Consider the following 26,948-nt stretch of genomic DNA (forward strand, 5'->3'; position numbering starts at 1 on the left):
TATTTTTTTAAGATTCATTAATTATGAATGTGTATGAATGTTTTGCCTGAATGTATGTATATGTGCTTGGTGCCTGTGGAGGCCAGAAGAGGGTATCAGATTCCCTGGGACTGGGGTTACAGATAATTTTTTTTTTTTTTTTTTTTTTTTTTGGTTTTTCAAGACAGGGTTTCTGGCCGGGCGGTGGTGGCGCACGCCTTTAATCCCAGCACTCGGGAGGCAGAGCCAGGCGGATCGCTGTGAGTTCGAGGCCAGCCTGGGCTACCAAGTGAGCTCCAGGAAAGGCGCAAAACTACGCAGAGAAACCCTGTCTCGAAAAACCAAAAAAAAAAAAAAAAAAAAAGACAGGGTTTCTCTGTGTAGCTTTGGTGCCTGTCCTGGATCTTGCTCTATTGAGACCAGGCTGGCCTTGAACTCACAGAGATCCACTTGGCTCTGCCTCCTGAGTGCTGGAATTAAAGGCGTGAGCCACCACCGCCCAGCGGTTACAGATAATTTTGACCCTCCATATAGGTGCTGGGTATTGAAGTGGGGTCCTCTGCAGGAGCAGCAAGTACTCTTAACCACTGAGCCGTCTCTCCAGCACCTCTTAGATGTTTTTAACTGTGGTTATACACCCAGTCTATGTTCTTGTTTAGGTAACACACACAAGGAAATACAGGAACCAACCCTCAGAATGTGCAAAGGTAAAGGACTTTATTTGGGGGTTTTGGACCTGCAATTCGGAAGGTCCAGGGTTCATCTTGCCCTGAATTCACACAGACCACAGAAACGTGGGAACTCCAATGGGCAAGTAGGATGGAGCAGTGAAGGATTCTACAGGGAAGGACAAGAACTGGGGCCGGGGGCCAGTGCTGGGTAGACGGTAGGACAGTATGCTGGTGTGCTCTGAGATGTTCCTGTAAGAAGTAAGCTGCGCAGCCTCCTGGTCTATGTTTTGAGGCTCTGAGCTCAGTGTCATCCCCTCCCCTCCCCTCCTTTTCCTTTTCTCTTTCTTCCTCTTTTTCATCCTTGGGATCAAATCCAGGACCTTGTACTTGCTAGGCAAGCACTCTAAGGCCAAGCTGAATCCCCACCCCCCAAATTAATTCTCTTAAATGTAAACAATTTACTTCAGATATTAAGTATCCCAAGACTCTGAATAACAAATACTAGTAGCATTGGTGTGATTCTTTTAAATGTGACTGTATGTAATTCTTCCACTTTGAAAGTTAATTTATCCACTGAGAAACAATGAGGCATCTAGGTTTCTTTGGTAGGTGACCTTTGTGAGGCCTCTTTAGCCTATTGAAATTTAGAGTGTTAGAGGACCTCGAATCTAAACTTGCTTTTAGGGCTTCCCAGTTTCATTGGGATCAAATTGCTCAGCATATCCCAAATTGCCATGTTCTAAGGGATATCGTTCCCAGAGCCTCAACACAGGGTGATGTAAGAAATCTTCATCCTTCTGAAGCGATTCAGGATAGGATAGGCCTAGTGTCTGAGCCCACTACTGGGATGAGATAGAACCCCAAGGTCCTATTTATGGTGTGTTCCCAGAGCCTGGGTTTCTCAGGTTTGTACCTCACCAGTACCTAGTTTTGAAGTTGAGTAACTCCCCTCCCGTTCGAATGCATTCCTTCATTTGAGTTGCTCTTTCCTTTTTTGAGTTTGGTCCTGGAGACTGAAGCTTGCACTTGCTTTCTACTATTGAGCTGTAGCCCCTGACCCACAGTGGACATTTCCTTAGCTGTAAAATGTCAAAATGTGTTTCCCCCATCTGAGGCCAAAGGCTCAGCTTGAACCTGCCCGACCACTGTATTCTTTTTATTGTTGTCCTCTGCCAGGGCCACTTGACTTTCCCTGGAGCTAATGTGGTTTTAGATTAAGCTCTGCTTAATTTTCATGACTTTATCTTTTGTTCTTTCTTTCCTTTGGCTTGGAATTGAACCCAAGGTCTCATAGATGGTAAGAATGGGTTCTACCACCAACTGTATTTTGTATTTTTATCAGAGTCTTTTGAGGTTGATTTTTGTCATGTATGGAATAGAACCCAGGGCCTGGTAGAGTCTAGGTTAATGCTCTACCACTGAGCCACACTCCTATCTGTATTTTGTATTAAAATTTTTTAAAAAAGAGTATTTATTTTATGTATACGAGTGCTCTATCTGCATGTATGCCTTTTTTTCCAGAAGATGGCATCAGATTCCACTATAGATGGTTGTGAGCCACCATCAGATTCCACTATAGATGGTTGTGAGCCACCATGTGGTTGCTAGGAATTGAACTCAGGACCTCTGGAAGAGCAGCCAGTGCTCTTAACTGCTGAGCCATCTCTCCAGCCCCTCTATTTTGTATTTTTTAAAAAAGATTTACCTTATTTTTTATTATGTGTATTCATGTATGTCTGTGTGTGTAGATTTGTGCATATGAGTGCCAGTGTCCATGGAGGCCAGAGGTGCCAGTTCCAACCAAAGCTGGAGTTACTAGGTGGTTGTAGGCCCTACACCTGCAATGTGGGTGCTGCCTAATGTGGGTACTGGGAGTCCAACTTGGGTCTTCTGCAAGAGTTGTACATTCTCTTAATGGCTAAGACCTGTGTGTGTGTGTGTGTGTGTGTGTGTGTGTGTGTGTGTGTGTGTGTGTATGGTGTAGGTAGGTGTTCATGTGTATATGGGTGAGTGTACATATGTGTGCATGTATAAGCCAGAGGTGAACCTTGGGTGTTTCCCTTCATTTATTCACTTGATTTTTTTTCAGGCAGGATATTTCACTGAACATAGAGCTTTCCAGCAAGACCCAAAGAGTCTGTTCTGTCTTCAGCAGCACTAGGATTGTAGGCACGTGCTGCTGTGCCCAGCTTCTCTGTGTGGGTGCCTGGGTTCAAAACCAGCTCCTCATGCTTGATGGCTAACATTTACTGACTGAGCTGTCTCCCCAGCCTCAGGATCTCCTTTGTTTATATTTACTATTTACTCATCTGTTTATTTATTTATTTTTAAATGAAATCTTACTATGAGACTATGTCTCACTAGCTCAGACTAGTCTCAAACTCTCAGGCTCAAACATTCCTCCTTCTAGGACTTATCAGAGAGGACTCTAGTCCTTTGGAGTTTGGTTTCTCCTTCTTTTTTCTTTTTGGTTTTTTTGAGGCAGGGTTTCTTTGTGTAGCTTTTGAAGCCTTTCCTGGCTCTCGATCTGTAGACCAGGCTGGTCTTGAACTCACAGAGATCTGCCTGCCTCTGCCTCCTAAGTGCTGGGATTAAAGGTGTGTACCATCACCGCCCAGCTCATTTTGTTTTTGAGACCAGGTCTCACTACATAGTTCTAGCTGCCCTGGAACTCTCTATGTAGACCAGGTTGACCTTGAACTAACAGATCTACCATTCTCTGCCTCTCAAGTGCTGGGATTAAAGGCATGCTCCATGCTCCACTGTGCTGGGTCCTTTGGGTATTTCTTGACTATGTCTTTCCAGGATCGAGGTTCAGAGGATGATATTCTCCCCCAGTATGGCATCTTGTGTTGAGAAAGTCTGTGTAGGGGAATGGAAAGGTCCTAGCCCAGTTTCTCCTCACCCAAACACACGCAGAGGATTTTTCTCAGATGTGTCAAGACCAGGCTGCAAGCTGGATGTGAGCCTCACTTTCCACATCCTTGGGAGGCTGAGGCTGGAATGGGGATTGCTAAAACGGGAATTCAGAGCAGCCTGGACAGCAGGGCAAGATTGCCCGCCTCACTTCCCTCACTGTCCCCCCAAAGTCCAGCCTACAAGGGCGTAGACCGGCCTTCCATCCTACCTGCCACCTCACCCTCAGGCTTCATCCTACCTGCCACCTCACCCTCAGGCTCCATCCTACCTCCATCTCACCCTCAGGCTCCATCCTACCTCCATCTCACCCTCAGGCTCCATCAAGAGGACCAAGGGATGGAGCCCTCCAAAAGGACTTCCCTTTCACGGTGGCAGATTTCCATTCTTTGGATTCACTCCAGTTCCAAAGAGACTCTTACCAGCTAATTTCTCCTCCTCCCCTCATCACGGAAACTTCTCAAATTTCTCCACACCCCTGCTCTTTCTTTCCTTCCTTCCCATAAAGAAGGGGTAACGTAAACTTCAACGGGCCCTCGGCTTCTGATTCTTTCCATGCTGTGATTGTCTTTGTCCTCTTGCTTGTTAATAAATTGATTTGCCTTTCCCCCTATTGAATCTGTCTCCAGTCATTCATCTTGGAATGAGGGGCGGGAGGGGAATTTCATCTGCCTCTGCGCTGCCAGACTCTTGCCTCTGCCTCTGTCCCACTCTTCCTTACACGGTATTTCTCCTGCAGACTGGGGAACACGCTTTTCTCAGTAGGGCCTGGTGTATCGCTAAACTGACCCCAGTTGTGCTTCCTCCCTGGGGGTGGGGAGTGGCCTTTGATGGACAGTCTCAGGGGGTGGGGAGTGGTCTTTGATGGACAGTCTGAGGGGTGGGGAGTGGCCTTTGATGGACAGTCTGAGGGGTGGGGAGTGGCCTTTGATGGACAGCCTCAGGGGGTGGGGAGTGGCCTTTGATGGACAGTCTCAGGGGGTGGGGAGTGGCCTTTGATGGACAGTCTCAGGGGTGGGGAGTGGCCTTTGATGGACAGTCTGAGGGGTGGGGAGTGGGTCTTTGATGGACAGTCTCAGGGGTAGGGAGTGGCCTTTGATGGACAGCCTCGGGGGTGGGGAGTGGCCTTTGATGGACAGTCTCAGGGGTAGGGAGTGGTCTTTGATGGACAGTCTCAGGGGTGGGGAGTGGGTCTTTGATGGACAGTCTCAGGGGGTGGGGAGTGGCCTCTGATGGACAGTCTCAGGGGTGGGGAGTGGGCCTTTGATGGACAGTCTCAGGCCGGGCCCAGCTGGAGCTAACCAGATCCTTCAGTTCTGTATCTTGGCAATGGCCCTTGGGGGAATGAGTCGTCTCTCTAGGAGATCTCTAGAGGCCCTCCCTCTGTGGTCTGCCTGTTTGCCTGCCCATGCCCACCCTGTCCTGTTTTGTTTCCAGGGACGAGAGCAGGATGTGACTAGAATCATCCAAGCCCTAAATGAATGCCTTGGTGCTCTTCCCCGGGAACAGCTCCAGAGAGTCGGGGCTATCGGAGTATCAGGACAGATGCATGGCATCCTATTTTGGAAAGCAGGTCAAGGTATGCTGGGTGTGGGTAATGATCTCATGCCGCGGTCACTTAATGGACTAAGAACAGGGTTGTGAAGGGCTCTTGGACCAGGGTCAGGTTGTCCTGGCATAGGCATAGTCCTCAGAACAAAACATGATAGGCTGTCACCTGTGTTTTGTGTACATTTTGTCTGGGCCAAATGTGTAGTGAAGACTCAGGCTGTCTGCTTGCACATCCATTATATTACCTGTGGTCAGCCAGAGGAGAAAGTGAGTTTTCTTTGGGACTCAGTAGAGAGGATCTCACATAGTTTTCTTATTTATTGTGCCAGCTGTAATTGGACAAGATACCAAACAGAGGAAACTGGAATTTGAGTGTTTTAAAATTAAAATTTTATTTATTTATTATTCTCTCTCTCTCTCTCTCTCTCTCTCTCTCTCTCTCTCTCTCTCTCTCTCTCTCTGTGTTCATTTGTTCTCTTCTTCCACTGTACATTCTGGGGAAGGAACTCAGGTGGTTAGACCTGTGTGGCAAAGCATATTTACCTGCTGAACCAACTTGTTGACCTTGGGTATAGGTTTTTTTTTCCCCCTTCCCTTTCCTTTCCTTTTCTTTTTATGAGACTCAGTCTTATGCAGCTCAGGCTGACCTTAAACTCTTTAAATAGTTAAGGCTTGTCTTGAACTCCTGATCCCCCTGCCTCCACTTCCAAGTAAACCTAGGACCTTACCTCCCATGTGCTAGGCAAGTACACTAGCGTTGAACTACGCCCCAGTTCTCGTTTTTTTTTTTTTTTTTTTTTTTTTTTTTTTTAATTAATGACTTGGTAAATTGCCCAAGCTGGCCTTGAACTCACATTAGCTCAGGCAGGCTGCAAAGAACTTCGGATCCTCCAGTCTCCTAAGCAGCTGGAATTACAAGCCTTTGCCGCCAGCCCCAGCTGGGTATAGTGTCTAATCTTTATATAATTTCACATAATTCTAGCTACTATCACTTTAGTGGGCAAAACATTATTATTGTTATTATGCTCTTGTCATTTGGTCCTGGGGATGGGACCCAGGGCCCCGTGCATGCTAAGCATGTGCCTGCAGAGCATCACTTCATCTTCATCTGATGGTCTGCCGCAGTGCAAAGGTGGTGACCTGTTCTGTGTGGCCCTTAGGGGAAGACTGCCAGGAAAACAATGAGCACTTCAGGTGCCAGGTGTCAGGATAAGGATGCATGACCTCATCCATCTTTCCCAACAGCTTTATGATGAGTGTGACTGTCACCACCGTGCAGGTGAGGAGCAGGAAGTTCAGAGAGGTTAGAACAACACGCTTCAGGCCACACGGCAGCAATCGTGCTTGAACTTTCAAAGGCCTCTCAGAAGACCAGAGCCACAGGCAGGTAGTGGTACAGTGAAGAGAGAGACTTCCCAACAGAATGTCCACAGAAGGAATAGAATTTACAGGAAGTTACCAGCTCCCTGGATTGCTAGGCATTCCTTTTTGTAAATTATAGAAAATGTCATATAGACATAAACTAGAAAGGATAGTATTACAAAACCACCCTTTCAACCTCAGAAACGTTATCATTTGAGCGCAGATGGGTGCTATTATTTATTGAGATGGGGTCTAGCATCTCCCAGACACAGATACATGGCCCTGCACCTGGCTGAGTGCAGATTTTTCAAGCAGAAGAGAAAATGGCTGCTTGGGGTTGATGGGTGATGTGGTTAAGAGGGTGGGAGGCTGGATTCACTCCTGTCTGCCTAGAAAGTCAGCGACTCAGGTCCCCTGGGCTAAGTGGATGGTGACTTTCTTCATCTAGTGATGTGTCCTTGGAGCCTTGCCCCAGACAGGGCTGGGTGTCTGGAGAAGCCCCCTCCCTCCCTCGTCTGCTTGTTATCAGGTCACTTCAGACAAGAGCTGCTTGGCTCCAAGCAGCGGGGGGCTGATGAGGGCGCCAGCTCCTACCGACCTCTCCCAGGCAGTCTAGGTTGTAAAAAGCTTTTTAAATTCTTGAATTCTTCATTAACAAGAATAAATGTCCTTTTAATACTAAAACCCTGCCTAGAGGGGAGAGCAGAGATCTAATGATTGTGGTCTGCTCCTCTGCCTTCTTTTCTCTGAGTCTCCTGGATTCTGTACCAACCACACAAACCATCAGCCACATCATTGGAAGAGCTGCTTAAAATTTCACGGAGCCAGCCTGCTCTCTTGTTTTGCTTTCTGCTTCTGGGAAAGAGGAAGCGAGTTGGCTGCTGCTGATTCCTGATGGTGGAGTCCCGCAAAGTCAGGTTTGGGACCAAGTCGTGCTGTTTTTAATGGTGGCCATAATTCAGGTTGGCTTTAGTACCCACCCCATGGAGGCCCTGTACTGGTCCCCCTGGGAGATACGGAAATGAGTGTAGAAGCCTGTGTCTTCAGGAACACAGCCAACACGGTCAGGCACCTGCCACTCGAGCAGAGAGCTAAGTACTTCAGGGAGGACACAGGCAAGCAAGTGGGAGAGCTGGGAGTGACTGGCTCTTTCTGAGAGGCCTGTGGTTAGGCCTGTTTTCAGGGTCCACTCTCAGGCTCCATAAAAGAGGGAGAAAAATAGGGACCATAAAGCAAAGCTAAAAGGTGAGCTGCAGACAGGGCAAACACATTTGCCCATGTCGAGGAGGTGAAGGACAAACATCAGGCCAAGAAAGGGCAGACGGACCAAGGGTCCCCGACAAACAGTTCCTGGAAGGGGAAGAACAGAGGAGACGATGCTCAGCGTCACCCGCAATTAGGAGAATGCAGATGTCAACCACGAGGCATTGTTTTCCACCCACTGGACTGAAAGAAATCAAAAGGCCTGGGAACATCAAGAGTTGTCGAAGGAATGGTAAACTGGTTTATTACAAATACTGCAGCTGGTATTTAAATAGTGTAAATGAGCTGTTTTTTTTTTTTTTTTTTTTTTTTGTAGGGCAGCTTGGCCAGGCTTGTTAGAAAAGGGTGGCTGCTATTTCTCAGAAATTATACTGCTTGGAACTGGTCCAGCAGACGCACTTCACTGCACCTTTGTTTATAGTGGTAAAAACGTGCCGTTTACCTGTGGGGACCCATCACACACATGCAGTCAGGCCCATGGCGTGGGACGACACTTCGTAGTTAGAAAGAGTAAGGCACATTCAAGCGTATTGACACACAGACTCAAGACATGTTGTTGGGCAGCAATAGACACAGTGGAGTATTGTTGTTTGAGCAAACACACCCAGGTCAACTACGTAAAACAAAACCTGTTGCGTGAGTGTCAACAATAGACAGTCACCCAGGGAGAGCACACAGTGGTGAGGAGGGGGTGCAGCTCAGCCGGGAATGAGCGAGCAGGACTTTGGCCCTGTATGCAGTATTTGAAGATTTTTTTTTTATTAAATTGAGTGCATCTATTTATTGTTGCGTCACTACAAGCTTCAAAATATAATACAGCTCTTTACCAAAGGGAAGGAAGAGGGAGAGAAAGAGAAGGAGGCACTCGCTGGGACAGACTTCCTAGATTTACATACTAATTATTAGGTCTGTGGAGCTGGGGAAATTTTAAAAGCATCCTGCTTTATTTTTTCTTTTTCATTTTTCTTTCTTTTTTTGGTTTTTTGAGACAGGGTTTCTCTGTGTAGCTTTGCGCCTTTTTTGGATCTTGCTCTGTAGACCAGGCTGGCCTCGAACTCACAGAGATCCGCCTGCCTCTGCCTCCTGAGTGCTGGGATTAAAGGCGTGCGCCGCCGCTGCCGCCGCTGCCGCCGCTGCCGCCGCCGCCGCCGCCACCACCACCACCCGGCTTATTTTTTCTTATGTGGGGATAACAATCACATAATCAATTCTTAGCACCCATATGGCAGCGCACAACTGTCTGTAATCCCAGCCCTGTGGAATCTGGTGCCCTCTTCTGGCCTCCACAGGTACTGCATGCATGTGGTGCACAGACATACATGTAGACAAAACACCCCTATACAGTAAATAAATAAATAAACAAGCAAATAAATTGCCACATAGAGTAAGTGAATTGCCATTTTTTTTTTTGGTTTTTTTCGAGACAGGGTTTCTCTGTGTAGCTTTGCGCCTTTCCTGGAGCTCACTTGGTAGCCCAGGCTGGTCTCGAACTCAGAGATCCGCCTGCCTCTGCCTCCTAAGTGCTGGGATTAAAGGCGTGCGCCACCACACCCGGCAGTGAATTACCATTTTTAAAGTGTGTTAAACAACCTATGGCATATTATAAGCATTCTATTTTTGTTTTATCATAAAATCACAATTCAAACAATGTAAAAATGGGATCAAAAGAGTTTTGGAGACAGATGAAGGGATGGACCCGAAGCTGCAGGATTGCAGGGACTGAGGTGAGAAGCCCACACATAGATTAGCAGTGCAGCTATGGGGGGGGAGGGCTGTCACAGGAGGAAGTGCCCGTCCCTGTCCCCATCTCTCAGGGGGAACTTAACCTGACACCAGGCAGATGTTGTAGGTCCCTGATGTCTGATGTCCAAGCTTTAACCTATAACTTGCCTCTCTGCTGTGCTGAATGCCAGAAATACTGACAGACTGTTGACAAGGTCCCTTTGGAGTCTTTGCTGTCATTGTTTATCTATCTGCGACATGTGTTCTGTGGGGCGTTTACCCACCAACCCCACAGCTCCCCAGAGTTTTCTTGAGTGCGAGCAGCAGGAAATATTAGATAGAGGATTTATAGCGGAGAATATCGCAGAGATAAACAGATAGAAAATAAAGGATAGCCTTGAGAGGGCCTGGAACCTATTCCAATGGGCCCCGACTGTCTCTGCCCCAGGGTTTTTATAGAGACGCCAAGGGGTGGAGCAAAAGACCTCCTCCCCCAGCACAGCCAAGTGCAGACCATCTCAGACACCTGCACTCAGGCCCGTGGTCCTAATCATCCTCTATGCGGACCTGCTGGGTAAAGCCACGAGGAACCTGAGAATGGGCTCCCACAGTGTTCCCAGCCATTTATTATTTTTTTTAAAGATTTATTTATGTATATGGTACTCTGTGTGCATGTACATCAGCAGGCGAGGAGAGGACATCAAATCCCATTACAGATTGGTTGTGAGCCACCATGTGCTTGCTGGGAATTGAACTCAGGACCTCTGGAAGAGCAGCCATTGCTCTTAACCTCTGAGCCATCTCCCCAGCTAATTGTAAGGCTCACTCCCTTACTCCATGTTCTTCACATGCTATTTCCAAGAGGACTTCCGGGACCACCTCCAGTAACCTACCACAGTCTTTCCCCTCCCTTCTCTGCGCATTTTCCACAGCATTTAAAAGGACCTGGTATCATGTCTTTGCTTGTTTATACTCTGTCTTCATCCTGGCGTATAAGCTTCATGGAGGCAATGGGCTTGTTCATTTACTTTGTGTTCAGAGACTAGACTAGAACCAGTCTCTGACAACCATTAGACCATCAGTCGGTATATTATGCAGTCACCGTGCGTGAGTGAATGAATGGATGTCATAGCCTGGGAATAATAGAGAGGGGGCAGTAACTCTCATTCTTTGGTTCCCTATGAGTAAATTGGTAGAAAAATACAATGACCTTCCATCCCAAGTCTGGGGTCTGAGATCAGACACAGCCATAAAACTTTTACCCTGCTTGGCAAGTGATGTTCTGCAGCCAAGGACAGACTCTGATCTCTGTCTATCAAGTCCTGAGCATGTCCAGTTGCTGTGAGCTGTTCTGGACTGGCACATTCTGTCAGCATTCTTTTCCTATTCTGCTGCATTAGTTGTCATTAAATTTGCATGGTGACCTGAGAAACAGCCACATCCGAGGAGAAGCTACATAAGGGAGGTACGCTGTCTTTTTCAAAGGCTGCTGGAAACCCTGAGGCCCAGGGCAGGGTTAGAAGCTGTCTTAGTTCGGGTTTCTGTTGCTGTGAAGAGACACCATGACCACAGCAACTCTTATAAATGAAAACATTTAACTGAGGTGGCTCACTTACAGTTTCAGAGGTTCAGTTCATTATCATCACGAGGGGGAGCATGGTGGTGTGCAGGCAGACATGGTGCTGGAGTAATAGCTAAGTAATAGCTAAGTTGACAGGAAGTCAACTGAGACACTGGGCAATATCCTGAGCATAGGACACCTCAAAGCCTTCCTCTAACAAGGCTGTACTCACTCTGAAAAAGCCACACTTCCTAATAGTGCCACTTCCTATGGGATTACCGGGGTCAATTGCATTCAAACTACCACAGAAGCTGTGTTAGCATTCTGTTGCTTACAGAGAGAAAAGGTTAATTTCAGCTCACAGTTTTAGAGGTTCCAGTGAATTGCTTTGGGCCTATAGTGATATATCATGGTGGAAAATGTGGGAGAGACAAATTTTTACTTCATGCTTGGGAAGTAGATGAGACAGAGAAGAAACTCATGCCCCATGATTTCTCTCTTTAAATTTTTAGGAGATTTTAGCCGGGCATGGTGGCACACACCTTTAATCCCAGCACTCGGGAGGCAGAGGCAGGTGGATCCCTGTGAGTTGGAGGCTAGCTTGGTCTACAGAGTGAGTTCCAGGATAGGCTCCAAAGCTACACAGAGAATCCCTGTCTTGAAAAACCATATTTTTTAAAAAAGGAGATTTTATTTATTTTTATTATGTGTGTATGTGTGCTTGTCTGAGTCTGTGTACCATTTGCATACAGTACCCTCTGAGGCCAGAAGGGGGCATTGTATCACCTGGTGCTGGAGTTAGACTGTTCTGAGCCACCCTATGAGTGCTGTGAATTGAGGCTGGGTCCTCTGGAAGAGCAGCCAGTGCTCTTAACTGCTGAGCCACCTCTCCAGGCCCCCACAATCTCTTTTGAGAGCTCACCCTCAGTGACCTGAAGATCTTCTACTAGGTTCCTCCACCTCAAAGTTTCTACCACCTCTCAACAGTATGAGATGGGACCAAGACTTTAATCCGTGGGCTTTGGGAGACATTGCAGTCTGAACTATCACAGAAGAGAAAGACTCATCATCAGCATCACCTTCTAGTACTTACTGAGCATTCTCCGTGTGCTGGCAGTGTTCCGAGTGCTCTTAATGTATTACCTCATTTAAGGTAGACAGCATCACATAGACAACACACAGGACTCTAACCAGAACCTTAATTTAGCCCTTGCTTTTGCTAGAATAAAAGTGTCAGGAACATTAAGGTCCAGTGGTCCAGAGTTCTAAGTGCTTTCTAGTTCTGAACTTTCAGATGGTTCCCACCGAGGTACTGGCTAACATGACCACTACCCTTGTCCCCAGGATTGGTTTCAGAGGAATCCTAAGAGGAAAAAAACACACAAAGAAAATCGGAGAACACTTTGAGAGACCCTGGAGGTAATGGGGACTCATTTGAGCTGGTGTGTGTGTGTGTGTGTGTGTGTGTGTGTGTGGTGTGTGTGTGTGTGTATGGTGTGTGTGTATGTGTGTGCATGGTGTGTGTGTGCATGGTGTGTGTGTGTGCATGGTGTGTGTGTGTGCATGGTGTGTGTGTGCATGGTGTGTGTGTGCATGGTGTGTGTGTGTGCATGGTGTGTGTGTGTGCATGGTGTGTGTGTGTGTGCATGGTGTGTGTGCATGGTGTGTGTGTGTGTGCATGGTGTGTGTGTGCATGGTGTGTGTGTGTGCATGGTGTGTGTGTGTGCATGGTGTGTGTATGTGTGCATGGTGTGTGTGCATGGTGTGTGTGTGTGTGCATGGTGTGTGTGCATGGTGTGTGTGTGTGTGTGCATGGTGTGTGTGTGTGTGTGTGTGTGTGTGTGTGTGTGTGTGTTGGTTTGGGCTGGGAAAGAGTCAGCTAGCCAGGAGGGGAATTCTGGCTTCCTCAGCCCATCATAGTCCTACAGGAACACATGTGTCTTCAGGGATAAAAAATAAACATTAGACAAAAGTTGTCCCCATCCAGCTCCAGAGTGACTTATAGTCTAAGGATTGTGTAACATCATTTGTTCTTGGGGGCCAGATGGGAAGCCCAAGGAAGAGGAGATAATTTGTGGCACAGTGCTAGATTACCTTTGGATCCACCCAGGATCCATGCATCCTTCCTCCAGACCTTAGGGCAAGACCTGGCTCATTGGCACTACTGGGCAGAGTAGCTAGTGTTGCTAGGGAAAATGAGCTCGTAGGTCAGGATAACAGACTTGAACAATTCTATTCCTCAAGGACAATATTGCCATGGGTTAATTTGATTGTATGAGACAGAACTCTTAGAATGGGACACACTAAGAATTAAAAATTGCCGGGCAGTGGTGGCACACGCCTTTAATCCCAGCACTCAGGAGGCAGAGGCAGGCGGATCTCTGTGAGTTCAAGGCCAGCCTAGACTACAAAGTGAGTTTCAGGAAACCCTGTCTCGAAAAAAGAAAAAAAAAAAAAAGAATTTAAAATTAGCTTGATACAAACCAGGTGTAGTGGTGCATGCCCATAATCCCAGCACTCAGGAGGCTCAGGCAGGAAGATGGTGTTGTAGAGACCAGCTTGGGCTGGGCTACAGAGTGAGACCAAGTCTACAAAATTTAATTTGATACACTAGCTAGGGTTACTAGTCAGGTTACTATTACTGTGATGAAACACTATGGCCACAGCAACTCAGGGAGGAAAGGGTTTGTTTGGCTTATGTTTCCATATTACAGCTCATCATCAAAAGAAATCAGGACAGGAACTCAAGCAGGGCAGGAACCTGGAGGCAGGAGCTGATGCAGAGGCCATGGAGGGGCGCTGCTTACTGGCTTGCTCCACATGGCTTGACCAACCTGCTTTCTTATAGAACCCAGGACCACCCACCCAGGAGGCCCCACCCACAATGGACTGGGCCCTCCCCCATCAAGCACTAATTAAGAAAATGCCCTACAGGCTTGACCACAGCCTCATTTTAGGGAGACATTTTTTTTCAATTGAGGCTTCCTCCTTGCCGGTGACTCTAGCTTGTGTCAAGGTGACATCATGTAGCCAGCACAAACATTCAACAGTATTGAAGGGCGATTCTATCAGCATGGGCACGACAAAGGAACATGTAAGAAGAACCAGGAGAATTAGCTATGAAAAGCATAGAAGTTCAAACAGAGGGTGTAATACATGAACTTAGTAGCCAAATGGATGACACTTCAGAACACGCATCGGACTGAAAGACCAGGTTGAGATGTGTCATGGGGCTGGTGAGGGGGCTCAGTGGGTAAAGGCTCCCGCTGCCAAGCCTGGCAACCTGAGTTTGATTCCCGGAACCCGCACGGCAGAAGGAAGGAAGCAACTCCTGCAAGTTGTCCTTTGACCTCCACACTCACTGGCATGCAGATGTACACATGCGTGTGCACACATGTGTTCACAAAGTACACGTGAAAACAGTTATTAAAATTGAAGACTGCCAGAAGGAAGATGGAAAGGACAAATATCTATCTGTCTATCTATCTATCTATCTATCTATCTATCTATCTATCTATCTATCAATCATCTATCTATCTATCTATCATCTGTCCATCCATCTGTCTATCTATCTATCTATCTATCTATCTATCTATCTATCTATCTATCATCTATCTATCTATCTATCTATCTATCTATCTATTTATCTATCATCTGTCTGTCCATCTGTCTATCTATCAATCATCTGTCTGTCCATCTGTCTATCTATCATCTATCTATGTATCTATCTAGCTGTCTTAGTTAAAGTTTCTATTGCTGTGAAGAGATACTATGACCACAGCAACTCTTAATAAAGGAAAACATTTAATTTGTGGTGGCTGGCTTACAGTTCAGAGGTTTAGTCCATTATCGTCATGACTGGAAGCAAGGCAGCAGGCAGGCAGGCATGATGCTGGAGCTGAGAGTTCTTACATCTCGACTCATAGGCAACAGGAAGTGGTCGTCTCACTGAGTGTAGCTTGAGCATATGTAAGACCTCCCTCAAAGTCTGCCTCCAGTGACTCACTTCCTCCAACAAGATCACACCTAACTCCAACAAGGCCATAACAGTGCCATTCCCTTTGGGGGCCATTTTCTTTCAAACCACCACATTCCACTCCCTGACTCCCAAAGGCTTCTAGCCATATCATAATGCAAAAATGCATTCAGTCCAACTTGTAAAGTCTCCATAGTCTATAACAGTCCCAAACTTATTTAAAAGTCTAAAGTTCAGTCTCTTCTGAGATTCATGCCTTCTCTTAACTGTAATCACCTATAAAAAGATCAAAATCAAAAAGCAGATCACATACTTCCAACATACAATGGCACAGGATATACATTACCATTCTAAAATGTAGGAAGGGAGCATAGTGAGGAAATACTGGACCAAAGCAAGACCAAAAACCAGCTGGTCAAACTCCAAACTGTGCATTTCCATGTCTGATGTCAAAACACTCTTCATATCTCCAACTCATCTTTCTTGACTGCAAAGTACTTCTTTCTCCTGGGCTGGTTCCACTCCCTGTTAGTAGGTCTTCTTGGCAGGTACCTCACAGCTCTGACATCACCAACATCTTGAGGATTCCAAGGCAATCCAGGCTTCAACTTCACAATTTCATGCAATGGCCTTTCTAGGCCTCCAATCAGGGACACTCCTGACATGTGCCTGGTCTCAGCAGCTTTCCTTAGTGGTGGAGGCAAATTCTGTAGCCCCTTTCTTCTATCCTTGACTCCAGAACCACATGGCCAAAGCTGCCAAGTTCTGCTGCTTGCTAGGGCTGGAACATGGCCCCCTTATTCAATTACATCTTCACCAGCTTTCTGTTTTTTGTGGTTTCCTTCACTGCCTAAGCTTGGCTGTCCTTGAACTTGCTCTGCAGACCAGGCTGGCCTTAAACTCAGAGATCCACCGGCTTCTGCCTTCTGAGTGCTGGGACTAAAGGTGTGGCTCTAAGCTTTTCTTTAGGTTTTTTTTTTTTTTTTTTTTTTTTACAAATTGGAAACTTAGCTGGGTGGGATCTTGCCCTGAGGTCACCACTCCCTTTATTCCATTCCTTAATCTGTTTATTTCCTTGACTACAGGGTTTAGCTCCATTCTACTTCCTGCTGCTCCTTTTCTCCTCAGTGTGCTCCTTTTCATTATAAATTTTTATAATGACAAGGGCAACTCAATTAAGGAAAACATTTGATTGTGGTGGCTCATTTACAGTTCAGAGGTCTAGTCCATTATCGCCATGGTGGGAAGCAATGCAGCATTCAGGCAGACATGGTCTAGAGAAGGAGCTGAGAGTTCTTATGTCTTGACTCATAGGCAATGGGAAGTGGTCTGTCTCACTGGGCATGGCTTGAGAATATATGAGACCTTAAAGCCCGCCTCCACAGTGACACACTTCCTCCAACAAGACCACACCTACTCCAACAAGGCCACACCTCCTAATAGTGCCTATTCCTTTGGGGACCATTTTCTTTCAAACCACCACAATATCTGTCTATCTATCTATCTATCTATCTATCTATCTATCTATCTATCTATCTATCTATCATCTGTCTGTCCATCTGTCTATCTATCATCTATCACTTATCTATCATTTGTCATCTCTATGTCTATGATCTATCTTTCTATGATCTGTCTGTCATCTATCATCTATTTGTCTATCATCTATCATCTGTCTGTCATTTATCATCTATCTGTCATTTATCTGTCTGTCATCTATCTGTCTGTCTGTCATCTATCTACCTGTCATCCATCCATTCATTCAAGAGGATATAAACAGAAGCACTAACATCTGAATAATATGAGACCTGGAAAGAAAAATGGAAGTGAAGAGGAGGATGTGAAGAAATAATGAAGAAAAACTTCTCCTAATTGACAAAATAAGATGGAATATCCCAGATTGAAAGGGTCCAAGGAATGTGTACCAAACCCCACAGCTAGTTATGTTCCAGTGAACTTTTTTTTAAAAGATTCATTCATTCATCCGTCCATCCATCCATCCATCCATCCATCCATCCATCCATCCATCCATCCATCCATTCATTTATTATGTGTACAGTGCTTTGTCTGCATAGCCAGTAGAGGGCAGCAGATCTCATTACAGATGGTTGTGAGCCATCATGTGGTTGCTGGGAAGTGAATTCAGAACCTCTGGAAGAACAGCCAGTGCTCTTAACCGCTGAGCCATCTCTCCAGCCCCTCCAATGAACTTTTAAGGATGGAAAATTTAAAAGCTCATAGAGCCCTAGGTCAGATCCCACACAAAATAAAAAGGAACAGATGACCACTGAACTTTTTCTTATAGCAGTCCTCTCTGGAAAATGACAGTGGGAGGAGATTTTGAGTACCTGTTACTGCTTCCACATCACAAATTATCTCCAAACTAAGTGGCTTATAGACAGCTACCACTTTGGGTTCAGCCGACTGACTCTTGTGCATGGTGTTGAAGGAGGCTGCTTCAGTATTCATCTGGGGGACAGACTCCTCAGGGTGGCTCAAGATGGCCTTACTCAGTGCCTGGTACCTTTATGAGGAAGACTACAGGGCCAGTTCCTCCAGGAATGTCTGCTAGATGTCTACATGTGGCTTATGTACTTCCTGGCACAGTGGCTGCAGGGTATCTGGGCTTTGTACCTGGAGGCTGGTTTCTCTGAGAGATGTGGGGGTGACGACTCTTTGGTGTGTGTGTTTGTGCATGCATGGGCACAAATGTGCACCATGGCCAGAAGACACATGTAGGAGTCTGTTGTCTCCTTCAGCCATGGATGCAAGGACTGAACTCAGGTCATCAATCTTGGTGGCCTGTACCTGTATCCACTGAGCCATCTCACTGGCCCTTCACATTATTTTTTGAGATGAGATCTCTCACTGAATCTGAAACTCACCTTTTTCACTGGACTAGCTGGCTAGTGATCCCCAGTGACCTGTCCATCTCTGTTCTCTAATGCTGGGCTTATAGCCATGCCTAATTTTTACCTGGGTGTTGTGGATTTGAACTCCAGTCTTCTTGCTTGATCTTACCCACTGAACCATCTTTTCCACCTTGGCCACAGCATGTCTTATAACCTAGCCTTATTGTCCCCAATTATGACTTTCTCCACAGTCTTTTGGTCAAATAAGTCACTAGGTAAGCTTATAACTGAAGGAATAAGATTTAGACACTGCCCCTTAACAGGAGACACAGCAAAGGATGTGTGGGAGTCTACCACAGTTAATGTTTGTAGAGAGTGAAGGGAAGGCTCTTGGAACCTAGACGTCCCAATGGATCAAGCTGCTGTTCAACTTTGAGAACATGAAGAGCATTCTGAGGCTCGAAGACCTGCAGATGCCGAAGGACCTGTGCTGTGAGCAGTTTTAGTTAAAGCATTTAAGTCAGGGCACAGGGGATTTCATAAGGTGTTAGAAGAGATAGATGGATGAAATAAGCTTGGTCAGACCTCTTCAATGTCAAAAATCGTTGATGAACTTGAGGTTGGGGAGGTGCTCAGTGGTAGAACATGTGCTCAGTATTCAGGAGGTCCTAGGTTCCATCCCTAGTACAACAAATAAGCAGTTAATTAGCTCAGAACAAAAGAAAAGAGAAAAAAAAACCATCTGGGTTATCAATCTGGTATCAAACCTAGAAAATTTTGTCATGATGAAGGTTGGAAGGACGGGATGAGCAAAGGGCCTTGAGAGTTCATTAAATATCTTCTCTTATGGGATGCAGAATTAAGCTGGAAATGAATTTAATAAACCAAATGAAGCCAAGTCCGAAAATAATCTGGGTTTGTAGTACCCTGACACTCAGGAAGCTGAGGCAGGAGGATCACAAACTTGAGACCAGTCCTGGCTATATAGCAAGACCCTGTCTTAAAACACCCAATCTAACCCAACCCTTTCCCACCTATCTGCTCCACCCCTAGGCCCCACCCCCACACAAGAAGAATGAATGTTAAAAAGAGAGAGAGAGAGAGAAAGCGGAACAGAGGTTATTCACACGGGAGGAGTGAGTGACTTGCCCAGGGTCACTCAGCCACTCTGATATCAGAACCCTGTGTGAAGGAAGCACTGTCACAGAGTGGAGATGTCTGTGCAGTAAACTCACTTGCAGAGAGGATCCAAGGACATGCCTCTACTCAGTGCTGTTTTCTCCAATTCTGTTGTCTCCTTTGCTGCAGGCTGTGAATGGATGGAGCGAGGGCCTGCCCTTGTATTTGAGCCCAGAGCTGTGAGCCCCTTGGTCACATGGCAGGATGGCCGTTGTAACACTGGCTTCCTGGCTTCTCTGCCCCAGCCAGCATCCCATCTCAGTGTGGCCACGGGATTTGGCTGTGCAACCACCTTCTGGCTTTTGAAAAACAGGTCTGACAACTGTTCTTTGACTCAGCATGGGATTTCTGGGGTGCGAATAGACAGGGAGAGCCAGTCAGCATTTCTCTGCCTGCTGCCCTGTGCCTTGAGTGTGGCCTGGCACAAGGTGGAGTCACAAGGCTCACATTTGGTCTAGAATGGTTCCATTGGTGGAGGCTCACCATTGGATATCTGGTTTTAAACCAGGACGAGATAGGGGTGGAGGTGGGGTGGGAAGGGAGAGAGAGAGGGAGGGAGGGAGAGACAGAGAGAGCAAGACTTGTCAAGGCGAGTTCACAGTGGGGTCAGGGCTGTAGGGGACAGGGCCATGACCTTCTTTCCTGGGCATAGTGCTTCTTCCCCCAAGTTCCCTCCCTTGGGGCAGGCTTGGGATAGCTTTATCTAGAGTGGCCGGGGCAGCCTTTCCCAGGGAGTCACTGTATCGAGGTGGTGGCTGTGCCCCAGCTGGGCCCCAGCTGTGCCGTGTCTAGTCCCCTCTGTTCACAGCTAGGCACATCGTGAGCTTCCACATCCTCATTCTATCGTGCTGATCTGTTTTTGGTATGACAAACAGCCCAGAGTTCCTGAAGTCCTACGATGCGGCTGGCACCATTCAAGACTATGTGGTTGCCATGCTGTGTGGCTTGCCAAGACCCCTGATGTCTGACCAGAATGCAGCCAGCTGGGGCTATTTCAACACCCAGAGCCAAAGCTGGAACTTGGAGATGTGAGTATGGCCTCATGGGTGGATCCAGCGGGGTGTGTGTGTGTGTGTGTGTGTGTGTGTGTGTGTGTGTCTGGAGGGAGAACTCCAGTGGGGTTTTAGAGCTGTCACTCTACCCTGTATTTTAAAGAGTAGGGACAGAGGCTGTCTGCCACAGGGATGCTTTCGACCTCATTCTGCAATCGTTTGCTTTCCAGGTACAGAACTCCAGGGCCCTGTAAGTTTGCTTCCTTCAGGGCCTCCAATTCTGAGCCCTGAGATACAGTTAAAAGCACATGGTAGTTCAGGTAAAGAGCTTTGTGGTTTACTTCATGCAGCCTTCACTAACCATGAGCAATGGATGCATGGGGTGCTCACGAGGCCGCTGGGCCTGATCTGGTTTGGAGTGTGCTAACCAGCTCTAATGGTACTGGGGCCCTGGTGTTCCCTTTGCTGAAGGTTTGTGTCCCCTTCAAACACAGGGATTGATTGGAATGCCCTTGAAGTCTGGCTCATCTCTAACCCCCGCTCCCATCCTCCTCTTCTATTTATCTCTACCTCTTTCTGATGGCTGCTGTTGAGACGGGTTGCCCCCCAACCCTACTCCACGGTGAATCTCAAGTTTTTGTTCACTAGCTACAAAACCCAAACTCATGACTTTAAAAATGCCGGAGATGTTTCATGATAACACTGCATTCTGCTCTCCCTTCGGCTCTGTGTAAGCTGTAGCACCGTTTCCTGGAACCAGGAAAATCCAGATGGCCAAACACCCCGGGAACTCTAGGGCTCACTTTTGTTTTGCAGACTGGAAGTGGCGGGCTTTCCTGTGCACCTGCTCCCCGACATTGCAGAGCCAGGCAGCATGGCGGGCAGAACCTCTCACACCTGGTTTGCAATCCCAAAGGGCACGCCGGTGGGCGTAGCCCTGGGTGATTTACAAGCCTCTGTCTACTCCTGCATGGGCCAAAGGACTGATGCAGGTGAGTTTGCCTTTTGTTCCCTCCTTAGACCCAGGCCGCTGTCTCCTTAGCACCAACTCTGACCCAGGGTCTGTGACTCACAGTGTAGCCACAGGCTCAACAACCCGTGAAGGTGGGAACACCTTCATCCCTGCAGGGAATTCTCTGCTTGGAAAGCTGACAGGCCTCAGAGTTCTGTCTCCTTGCATTGACCCCACTAGGGTTAGGAGAGGGAGAAGGCTCTCTTTTTCTTTCTATATACTCCATGACCAAGGAAATAGAGATTAGCTGGAACCATAGCTCACTGGCAGGGTACTTGCCCAGCATGCGCGAGGCCGTGGGTTCTGTTCTCAGCATGAGGGGTGAGGCGAGAGGAGGGGACTAGAGCTGATATTGTGTCAACAAAAGTTATATTAGTGCACTTCCAAGTGCAGAACCCTTTCTGTCAGGACCTAGTCTCCATTTGGTTTCTTTTTAAGAATCTATAAAACGTAAGGACATGTAAAGTGGTGCAGACCCTTTGGAAAACAGTCCGTGGGTCCTCACAGGTTAAATGTGGAGTTACCGTAGGACCTGATGATTCTGGTCCTGGAGACAGAGCAGGAGAACTAGAACACGTGTCTGCACAATCACTCCAACCCCATAGTTCATGCAGGCATTGTTCACTACAGCCCTGAGTGGAAACAACCCGGACGGAGTGTGGAAACTGTGGGCCATCTATACTGTTAAAAGGGATGGAGAACTCACCGTGAGTACTACAATGTGAAGAGTGAAAGGCGTGAAGTCATACATCACATGCTTCCATTAATAGACAATGCCACAATGTCATGGCATATCCATGGAGAGAGAAGGATGATTGGTTGCTAGGGGCCATGGCGAGTGATTGTTAAAGGATACATTTTCCTTTTAGAGTGATGGAGATATGCTAAAATTGGTTGGTGGTGAAGGCTGTTCCTAGGAGATGGGGAAAGGACCACTTTTCCTACTGCAGGGTTATGACACAGATCACTTCTGACACTGGGTGCACCGGGTTTCCCCACACATCAGCAAACTATGAACTGCGCTTCTGAACAACTGTCTATAAGCTAAGGTTCTCATATTCACTCTATAGGTTCAGTTAATTTGCCTGTGTGGTTTAGAGAGATATGCTAACTGGTTTATTGTGAAGGATATAGCAAAGGATGCAGTTGAAGAGGTGGATGTGGAGGACAGTGTATGGGAGATGGCATGTGAGTTTCTCTACCCTCTCTTACATGCTACCCCCCAGAATCCTCCATGTCTTAGTTACAGAAAGTCTTTATCCTGTCTTTAAAAACCCAGGTTCTCTGGAAGAGCAGCCAGTGCTTTTAACCACAGAGCCATCTCTCCAACCTCTAAGTGTTTTTTTTGTTTTGTTTTGTTTTGTTTTGACAGAATCTTATGTAGCCCAGGCTGGCCTTGAACTCTTTATTCTCCTGTCTCTGCTTCCTTCTGTTTCCTGAGTTCCTAGGATACAAGTGTGCAACACCATGACTAGCTTTCCCTCACCCCTAAAAACCAGGATATTGAATGTACCAGGGTAACAATGCTGTAGCTGAATGCCACAGACTGGAAATTTAAAAAGGTTTATTCAGCTTATGGCTCTAGAGATTTGACAATACAACACTGAGGGCCCACATCCAGTCTTGAGCTTTGTTGCAGATCACGGCATGACATCATACATAAAGACAGAGAAAACTAGACAGGGTGAGCTAGCCTTTTAATAGCGCTGATCTCACGACAACCCACAGATCCATTCCTCAACGAGCCGTCTGACCCAACGTGGAACATTCCTGCTGGTTGCCCTTCTTAGCCTCATAATGGAATTGAATTCTGTCATGGGTTTGGATGAGGACTTTCTAGTCATAGCAAGGCCTCCTCTTCCTGGGGTGGTTGGATTCTCTGGTTCCATGGGCAGGGTTGGTGGGGTCCCTTCCCTGGCCCCCGACCCTGAGCCTAGAGGTCAGTGGAGCACGTGCTGCTTCTGGCTTATAGCCTTGCTAGAAGGTTTGATGTGGCACAGCACTAAGGTTATGTTTTTTTAATTCCTTTTGAGGCTGTTTTTGCTTTTGTTGTTTCTGATCCCTTAACAGATGAAGAAATTGGATGCTGACTTCAGTTTGGTTTCTAAACCTGCTAGCTCTGAAAAATAGTGAACCATTGCTCCTGTTTTACTTTATTAGACTTATTTTATTTATTAGTGCATTATTTATTAGACTGAGTCCAGCACACACTTGGTGGGGACAATTGGCTATGCCTCTTAAATAAATACTCTCCAAGAACGCACACATTTTGAACACAACCACATTGTGCCCCCTGCCCTGTTACGGTGTTACGATGTGTGACCCTGAGTTAGCCCTGCTGTCTTTGTGCAGTTCTCAACATCAGCACCTCTGTCCAGCTGGCAGCCTCCATGCCTGTGGGATTCCAGCCGCTGCAGACTCCGGATCCTGCAGCCCCGGTCGCCTTCTTCCCTTACTTCGACAGGACCTACCTGGGGGTGGCAGCGTCACTCAATGGAGGCAATGTGCTGGCCACGTTTGTCCAAATGCTCGTTCAGTGGATGGCGGATCTGGGTAAGGTGTAGCCCACAGAGGGGTGTGTTTTCTGCTTCTTGTCCTTGTCACTGAATATGTGCTGTCCGGATCCAGTCTCCCACCTAGCTGAGTCCCTGCATATTCCTGCCTGTCCCAGGAGTCTGAGCTCACAGCTTTCTTTCCTCTGTTTCTGAAACGTCACTGCACACTTTTTTTTTTTTTTCTGAGGCGGGGAGGCAGGTTTCCAGGTACCTTTCCCCTGACCTTGACCATGGATTATTGTAACAGTGTCCCAGTCCTCTGGCCCTGTAGTCTCACACCTCTGCTAGAAAGTCCAGGTCTTAAGGCTCCTCACATTGAAGGCCTCCCTTCAGTGTTTTGATTGATGACTACAGATGTCTGAAATGACTGGCACACATGAGCCAAAAGGACCACGGGTGTTTGACAACCTTATAAATCCTAACAGCATGCACTTCTGGTCGGCAGGTCCTGCTGCGACTTCTTGGAAGGCTCCTGGAACTTATGGAGGCCTTCTTTCTGCTTTCTTTGATTTCCAAAGAGGATCTACCAGGTTTTCCTCTGCTCTGTATGTACAGTGGCACATGTAACTGTCGTCTACCAGAGTTCTGTCTTGTAAGCACCGAAGGTCAGCCATCCAGGTCTAGGGAAATTGTGGCCCTCAGATGCAGTGATCACTGGAGCATGTATTTCAAAGTCAGGTAACCGCAGGAAGCATGCAATATGGGGACAAGATGAGGCATCGGCAGAAGGCACGTGGAAGGCTTCTGCTGGCTGTGCACACACGTTGGCAGGCCGGGCCGGGGTTGACAGATTGAGGGGTAAATTCTGCCTTCTTGGCTTGGATCCTATGGGTGCTTTGTGAGTTGCAGAGCCAGTCCTCAGCCCATCCAGGCAAACTGTGTTCAGATACTGCTGTAACTGGATTGGGTCTACCAACTGCCCTCTGTGGCTGTCAGTAGGGGCTGTTTTCCTTACCTATAAAAGAGATAGCACTGTTCTGTTTACCGCTCTAGTTGGTACTGTGTACCAGGGAGAACGGAGCCTAAAAAGGAGGCAGATTAAAGTCTCATGAAATAGCCAGCTTTATTCAGAGCATCAGACCTTAACTCTGAGGGTTAAGAAGAGTCACATGGCGAAAACATGCTTTTCTACAGAGACTGATAAACAAATAACAATAGTCAGTTGTAATAATCTAAAGCAAACTCGCTCCTATCTGCTACACAGAAGCACATTCCAAGAACAAGTTTCTGTTTTGACTTTTTAAACTGAGGACATAAGACTCTTATCTTATTTTCTTGGAGTTTTCTCACAAGCACTCAGAATTCCCCTCGCATGACTCCATTCTTGGACATGTTCTATTCCATGTGCCTCTCTGTGAGACCTTTCACATTCATGCTTCTTGTCTGATGAAGCAGGGGTTGCTTTCAAGATCAGCGTTTTTCTGTAATGTGACTTTTTATGGAATTCTACTGTTATGTGCATTTGTGCCTTTGGGTTGAGCAGTTGTCCCCCAAGGACTCAGTCTTATACATTTGTGTGCTGTATACCCTAAAGAACACGAGTTTTCAAAACTCTGTTTTTCTCTGTTGGGCATTGACCCAACTCCTCATACATGTAAGGCAAATGCTCTCTGCCTAACCCAAGAACAGAGTTGTAAGAAAACCTAACTATAGATGAAGATTTGTATGTAGAGAGACAGACCCACCATTTTCCCCCAAGTCCTAGTCTTGACAGGTAGACAGCCTAAATCCTTAAAGTTTCTCTGTGCACTTTTTAGACACTCCAGTTTTGTTTGGTATGGGAACTAGATTAAATTTTTTTCCTTTATTTTTATTCTATGTGAATGGGTATTTTTGTCTGCATGTATGCCTGTGCAGCATAGGCATGAGCTGTCTGAGAGGCCAGAAGAGGGCATCACATGCTCTGGGACTGGGGTTACAGACATTTGTGAACTACCATGAGGGTGCTGGGAACTGAAACCAGATCTCCTGGAAGAGCAGCCATCTGGAGCCAGGGCTAGGGGCAGAATTTTATATATTCTGCAAATGTGGGCTGAGAAGAATTTTCTGGTGGGAAGGCCTCCAAACAGAGCTTACTTGGCTTCATTGGGTACAAAAATGTCCATATGTTTGGGTGTAGCTCTGGCACACTGTCCCTGCCTTCAGAAGTCTCTTAGGCCTCCCAGGCTTGAATTCCTTGGGAAAGGAAGTGTGGTGGTATTGTATTCCCCAAAATATTGTGTACTCTAATAAATTTATCTGGGGTCAGAGAACAGACAGTCACTAGATACAAAGGCTAGAAAATGGTGGCACTCACACCTTTAATCCTAGCCTTCCAGAGATAGAAATCCCTCTGGATCTCTGTGAGTTCAAGGCCACATTGGAAATAGCCAAGCATGGTGACACACGCCTTTAATCCCAGAAAGCCAGCCTTTAATCCCAGGGAGTGGTGGTAGAAAGCAAAAAGATATATAAGGCGTGAAGACCAGAAACTAGAAGAATTTAGCTGGTTAAGCATTTGGCTGGTTAAGCATTCAGGCTTTTGAGCAGTAATTCAGCTGAGACCCATTCCGGATGAGGACTCAGAGGCCTCCAGTCTGAGGAAACAGGACCAGCTGAGGAACTGGCAAGGTGAGGTAGCTGTGGCTTGTTCTGTCTCTCTGACCTTCCAGCATTTCACCCCAATAACTGGCCCCGGATTTGATTTTATTAATAAGAACTGTTAAGATTCCTGCTACAAGGAAGGACCTGGCTTTTGTCCCTCAGCATGTCTCTCCACAGACTCAGGCTGTGGGTTCTGGGCTCTGGTGAAAACCCAGTTTTCACTCCATACTGTTGCTTCTTTAAATGTGGGTCAAAATCTCTTACTCGGTAATATTCCCTCTTCTATGCTTTTTGTTCCCAATTTTCTCATTTAAAAAAAGAAAGTTGGAAGATGGGTGTAGTGGTGCATGCCCTAAGCTGAGGCATGTTTATGAGTCTGAGGCCAACCTGGCCTATATAGCCAGTTCGAGGTCAGCCAAGGCTGCATAGTGAGACCTTGTCTCAGGGGAGAATTGGGGAGAGGGTGAGGAAGAAACTCAGGGCTGGGCATGTAGCTTGGTGGTGGAGTGTAAGCTTAGCATATGCCAGGGCCTGGGTTTGATCCCCAGCATTTCAAAACAAACAGGAACAAATAGCTGATATTTTAATGACATTCTCAGAGGCATCAGACTGTGACTAGTTGCATACAGTATTGAAGTTGTTTTTCTCTTTCCAATTTCTGAGTGCACATGATTGAATTTATATGCCGGATGCTCTGATGATGTGACTCTAGCATGGCTCTCTAGGTTACTGGTTCTCACAAATGGCAGGCAAGTGTCCTACCACCGAGTCACACTC

The 26,948-nt window shown here is 46.7% G+C and overlaps 1 protein-coding gene across 1 annotated transcript in view; it reads left to right on the forward strand.

The window, feature by feature from the left end:
* Shpk (sedoheptulokinase) overlaps positions 1-26,948 on the forward strand; it is a 35,288-nt gene that overhangs the window by 4,621 nt on the left and 3,719 nt on the right. Inside the window, exons 2-6 of the mRNA XM_076542858.1 lie at positions 5,004-5,145; positions 19,159-19,342; positions 19,905-20,057; positions 20,838-21,013; positions 23,386-23,586. Coding sequence (XP_076398973.1) covers positions 5,004-5,145; positions 19,159-19,342; positions 19,905-20,057; positions 20,838-21,013; positions 23,386-23,586 — 856 coding nt within the window. The remainder of the gene's footprint in view (positions 1-5,003; positions 5,146-19,158; positions 19,343-19,904; positions 20,058-20,837; positions 21,014-23,385; positions 23,587-26,948) is intronic.

The sequence above is a fragment of the Peromyscus maniculatus genome, chromosome 8, assembly GCF_049852395.1.
Source record: "Peromyscus maniculatus bairdii isolate BWxNUB_F1_BW_parent chromosome 8, HU_Pman_BW_mat_3.1, whole genome shotgun sequence".
NCBI classification, from domain to species: Eukaryota; Metazoa; Chordata; class Mammalia; order Rodentia; family Cricetidae; genus Peromyscus; species Peromyscus maniculatus.